The sequence below is a fragment of the Trachymyrmex septentrionalis genome, unplaced genomic scaffold (assembly GCF_001594115.1).
Source record: "Trachymyrmex septentrionalis isolate Tsep2-gDNA-1 unplaced genomic scaffold, Tsep1.0 scaffold37, whole genome shotgun sequence".
Lineage (NCBI taxonomy): Eukaryota > Metazoa > Arthropoda > Insecta > Hymenoptera > Formicidae > Trachymyrmex > Trachymyrmex septentrionalis.
The window spans coordinates 8,129,571-8,135,295 of record NW_017305536.1 but is presented as its reverse complement, the minus strand read 5'-3'; the positions used below and the strand labels follow the sequence as shown (position 1 = coordinate 8,135,295).

Genomic DNA, 5,725 nt, shown 5'->3' with positions numbered 1-5,725 from the left:
ACTGACTCGATTACATTGACTGCACATGCTCGATCAACAGACTTATTACACACAATGTAATTAGTTGTCGGTGATTGGAAGTATAAGCCACACTTGTACCTTATCCAGGATATTAATGATTTAATGCGCAGCATGCGGTAATGCTTCTATTCTGGTTACGCTCGGCAATACAACTGATAGCTAATAAGGGAACATCTTATCATCTTAGAAATTTTAACTAAAACTTAGAGTTCTCTAACAAATTCTTAGCATAAAAGGATATTATTATAGAAATCGTCTAATCTTGAGAAGAATTGTTCCTTACTTTTCATTTGCTTTATATAAATTTCATTTATATAATTATATAAAGAGAGATTTTTTGAATAAAAATACGATTAGTAAAAACGATTAATTAAGCTGTTTTTTTTTTCGTAATAATAATTTATTTGTCGTAGCATTATTTAATATTGAATGTTTTATTTTTGACTATATATCAGAGAAAACTGTAATTATTAATTGAGACATTAGCACAAATGTTTTTTACGTTCTTATTTTTTTTTAATATTTGAATGAATAAATAAAATTGATCATAAATACTGACTATGTTGTTACGAGGATGGATATGTCATTATTTCTGAATAGACATGGAAAGCCTCTTACAGAGGAATGTCGGTATCGAGTAAAACGCTTATGGAATCGGTATCGATACTCGAATTATTCAAGTAGCGATACCAAGTCTTCGTGACGATCGTATTTAATTATAGATTGTGATGTCGAGATTTCATCCTGACATGACCTTAATTAATACGAACTCTGTAGGCGACATATCTATGACAATCACGCGAATCTGAACCTAAAGCATCGTCATTTTTCTTCTTTCGAAAAATATGTTCCTTTTTTTTTCTACGGATTGACATACCTCCATGTATAATATAATTACAAATATTAAATTTAATTAAGCATAATTAATTTTCACAAATAATTATATGCTCCATAAAATACTACTTTAATATTACATAGTAATATTAAATGACATTAATTTAAAAAGTATATGTTGAATTAGCCTTATGCAAAAAATATACATAAAACAAAAGCTTTATCTCAATAATTATATTTTACATTGTCAAAAATGAAAAGTTAATTTTAACTTAAAAAAGTGTAGTAGACTTTCTGAGACAAGCAAAAATGTTAAAATTAACATTTTATTTTTAACAGTGTCGTTTAAAATCGTTAATCGATGATATCACAATTGATTGCACGTAGAAGATGAATTATGGAATAAAAAATATTATTTATTATTTAAATTAATTTTATAGCAAATAACATTTTCATATAAATTATATATTCTATTTAAACTGTATTGTGTTAGATAATATTATTTAGTAATGGACGCGCAAATTTCTTGAAAATTACTCGAGTATGTCTCTCACGGGAAATCTTTGGACATTCTAACAGACATGTAACACCTGGCGACAGGTGTTAAGGGAGTATATTCGTGCTATTTCATACTAAATATTCGGAAGAGTTTCGTCTAATAGTCTTGCGGATATTATCAAGCATATCTGTTAATATTATATGCTTTATCTAGAGACCAAAAAATTCTGTTTAAATACTCTCCTTGATTTTAACACACAAATGCCCAGATCTATACATAAAGTGTGAACAGAATATAATATAAATACAATACATATAATCTCTTTAATATAAAACATTAATAATTTGAAAATCAACTTTTTTAAGTTGTGTCATTTTTGAAGAAAGAGAGTGATATTGATTTTAAAAATTTATTGCGCTATTAGGTTGCCTATGCTGAAAGAAATGTGAATTATCGAATAATTTCGTACGTTCAATGGTAACAGTAGAAAAAACTTTACCTTTGAATGCTATAATTACGAATATTAAGTTTTTTTCGAATATACTTGTAAATCTATAATGTTTCTTCAATACTTGACTTATAGAGATTGTAAGGATATGTAATTCTTAGTGGCCATTATATCCTTATCTCGATGCCTTGATTAATATGCAGCAGGATAACGGATATTAAGAGAATATTATACGCAATTTGTATGTCAATCATGTTACCACATAAGCGTAAGCCGCATTATTTTACAACATACCATATGTTAACAATAATTTAAGGTTTCGATAACAGGAAAAATCAAGTATCAATCGATAGTCACTGTAATTTTAATATATTTGAATAAATTACCGCACGCATACGTGTCAAACTTGCTTAATCCTTCTACATTCGTAAGTAATCTCACTACATAATTCTATGTCATACCGTGAGATAACTCACGTTCCGAGAGCAAAAGGGCCGAACGTGTTAGGAGTCAGAATTATAATTTGCGATTTAATTAAAAGGCACGCACCACATAAATACAACAAATAAAACTATGTGCATAGTATGTAGTTAAACTATTTGTTCGTAGTTTGAAAAAATATTGATTTTTATATTATACTTTATATTTTTATATTATGATTTTTATAATTCATTTTTATTTTAAATCTCATCGGAATTCACGGATTTCAGGAAATTTTGGACATTGTTTCAACTATGTTGTAAAAAATTATTTATAACAAATGTTTTTCACAATCTTATATAATTTTAAGTTGCATAATCGTATTTCTCTTTTGAAAAAAGTCGTTTAATTATGTCTACTTTAAGCAAAGATTCATTCATTTAAAGTAAATATCGCGAATATCGATTAAGGCCGACTAATCCGATTCAAGATCGATTAAGGTTAAATAATATTTTATATGTGTCGAATATTATTGTACATATAAATGTTTCATATTTACACATTTTTTGTTGCTCTACTTTCACTAATTTCGTTTTAACAAACTGAATTTAGCAGATATGTCTTGCGACATAGTTAACTTGAACACATGCACAAGCTCTATTGCATTGAACGTTTGTTGGTTTTTTAACTTCCGTCACAATTTCCGGTTTTTTCTCCCGTCTTTCGCGGTTTCCTTCGTGACCTTCTTACGAGATACTCCATCCTGTTCAACAAAATAGTTTCCGCTCCTTTCGACCGTTACCTATCATTCTCGCCAAAATACAATTTTTAGATATATTTCCGTCAAAAATTGCTATTTCTCTTAAAAACTGAATATGTGTACAAACGCAAAATTTTGTTTTTTTTTTCTAATTGTAAATTTGTTAAATCTGAAAATTAAAAAAATTAGTTTAATGACGATATCTTTAACTTAAAATTTTACACATTATAATTATAACTATCTATTATATATAATACTTTAATATTTATTATTAATTAAAAATAATTTGCCGTTGTAGAACCCCAAAATCATTATTTTATTAATACTACGCGAATTTATTTTCAATAAAGTTCAATCTTTTTAATAAATATTATTTCTGAGAAGTCCTTCGTGTGTGTCTATTTTAAATGATTTTTATTTCTTTACTGCATACTATTTTTAAATTCATTCTTGGAGATGATTTTTTTTTAATTGGCTCCTAATGTCCTTTTCCTCTAGTTCTATCTTTTTCAAAATATAGAACTGTTTTCAATCGTATCTCATTAATCTGATCGACTATTTTAACGGTTCTTAACATCGCATGGTCTCTCTCTCTCTCTCTCTCTCTCTCTCTCTCTCTCTCTCTTAACGGTACATCAATAAACCAGAAATCTCAATAATCAATTTTTTATTAAACGCAAATATTACATATATGCAATCTTTATTAATTCTTTATTTATTTTTCTAAAAGTATTAGCAAAACAATCGATGAAGTTTTTCAAAAGCAAATAATGAAGCTAATTTAATGTTCTGTGAATTTTTGTTTTTGTATTAATAGACACGTGAAGTTGAAGAAAGAAGAAATGTATTTTTTCTTTAATTTTAACTTTAATTAATATTACTGTCGTCGTTTAGTTTTTTTTTCGATCACTGTATTTCACTCGATATTTCATTTTTTTTGGAATTTTATTTTTTCGATCGCTATCTTTTTCCAATTCTTTTTCTACCTATATAACATTGCATTTCCTTTTTCACTTTAATGTTATTCTCTTCGTCGACCTTAGCTTCCTTCTCTTTACTAATCGTCCTACAAGTTCTAGTTACTGCAAATACTGCGATGAGTCCCGATCGACCATTTCCGTGGATAGTACAATATTTTTCATTATTATCTTCTCTATCTTCTCAACGATTTTCTCGCCGACATTATCTGGAGATGAAATTTTCTTACTTAATGATGGCTTTATCATCTCGCTCAATTTTTCATATCTCCATTATCGATATTTTTAGTGTCTTGATTTTTCTTTGTTAATTTGTCAAGAATCTCTTGTTCTTCAGACGTAAGAGTCGCTCTATTCACGAAATTTGCAATGTTAGCTGCGTGTATCATCAACAAACGTTTTCTCTCCTCCTTCGCACGTTCCGCCTCAAGTAGTTCCAATCTCTGTTGCTCTTTAGCGATTTCCTCAATCCTAGCAATCTCCTTCTCGCGAATCCTGCGGCGGTGTTCAATCAAACTCTCCAGGTCCTTCCGGTACTGTACTTTCATCCTTCTTTTCGCCTCGGCCGTGCACCTTGCCATCTTCTCATCTTCCATAATCTTCCTCATGACTTCCTCGGCCCATGCTCTATCCTCCTCAACGAAACGCAGCCTGCACTGTTCCGTGAAGACTATCTGTTCCCGTAAACTAACTGCCAGTTCTTGCTGCATTTTTTTCCTACGCATCGTCTCCTCCATCTCCCTGATTACAAGCTCGCACCTGATCTCCTCCGCTACGAGATCAATCAGTCGCTCTTCTCTCTCTCGTTTTTGAGCTTGAGCGTCCAGCAGTATCTTAGTTGTTTCCAGGAGGACACGCTCGCGCCTCTCTAACTGCTCCTGTCGGAGTCTACTCATCTCCTTCGATCTCTCCTCTATCTCCTTCAAGTACTCTAGATCTTTCAGTCGCTTCTTCTCTTCTGCTTCAAGCTCCTCTTGTCGACGGGCCTCCCTTATTTCCTCGAGGATCAGTCTCTCTTGTCTCGTCCTCTCTACAAGCTCGCATTTCTTCTCCACCGCCTTCGTGCGCTCCTGCTCTTCTTGCTCTCGGTCCACTTCTTCCAAGAACTTCCTGTACTCGCGAGCCTCCTCCACAATGACTCTTTTTTGTTCCTCCTTTCGTGTCAACTGCTCGTCCAGTTGCCTTCTGTATTCCTTCGATTTCCGTAGCATCTCCGACTGGCATCGGAGATCCTCCTCCAATACTTCCTGTTGTTCCTGACGGATCAAGTCGGCGACCTCGCGTTTTCGCACGAGCTCGGTATATTTGTGAGCCTGTTTCTCATCAAGCTGAGCCTGCAGCCCTTTCACCATATAGGCACGTCGTAATTCAGCCGCCAATTCCGCGAGCGTGTCATGAGACTCCCGGTTGCGGCAACTGCGACGAAATCTTGCATATAAAGTGCTCTCGTTACTTGAGGGTGTTTCTTCCATTGTTAATCGTTACTTTTGGATATTTATTGCCTTACGGATTCAGAGAAGATCGTGCGTTTGTGAGACTGAGTTCGCAGAATTAGATGTGAGTCATGGATTAGATGTGTTGCGTTCTAACTTGTTGGAAACTGGTCAGAATCTTCCGGTTTTGCCTGCAAGGGGGTTACGCTAGTTCATTATAGTCTTGTAGAGAATAGATGAATTTAAATATAAAAATAATACATATCTATACATTTTTAAGAATGTAATTCACTATAATTTATCCGTTAATTAGTGTCTGCGACTGATGTATTG

The 5,725-nt window shown here is 32.5% G+C and overlaps 3 protein-coding genes across 3 annotated transcripts in view; 1 reads left to right on the top strand and 2 right to left on the bottom strand.

Moving 5' to 3' along the window:
* Positions 1-5,725, top strand: part of LOC108750640 — a 116,765-nt gene that overhangs the window by 12,443 nt on the left and 98,597 nt on the right. The gene's annotated exons all lie outside the window — the stretch shown is intronic.
* The window catches only part of LOC108750639, an 83,750-nt gene that overhangs the window by 73,537 nt on the left and 4,488 nt on the right, over positions 1-5,725 (bottom strand). The gene's annotated exons all lie outside the window — the stretch shown is intronic.
* Positions 3,955-5,596, bottom strand: LOC108750642 (vicilin-like seed storage protein At2g18540). The gene has a single exon (XM_018490240.1). The coding sequence runs from the start codon at positions 5,429-5,431 to the stop codon at positions 4,214-4,216; it is 1,218 nt and encodes a 405-aa protein (XP_018345742.1). The 5' UTR covers positions 5,432-5,596; the 3' UTR covers positions 3,955-4,213.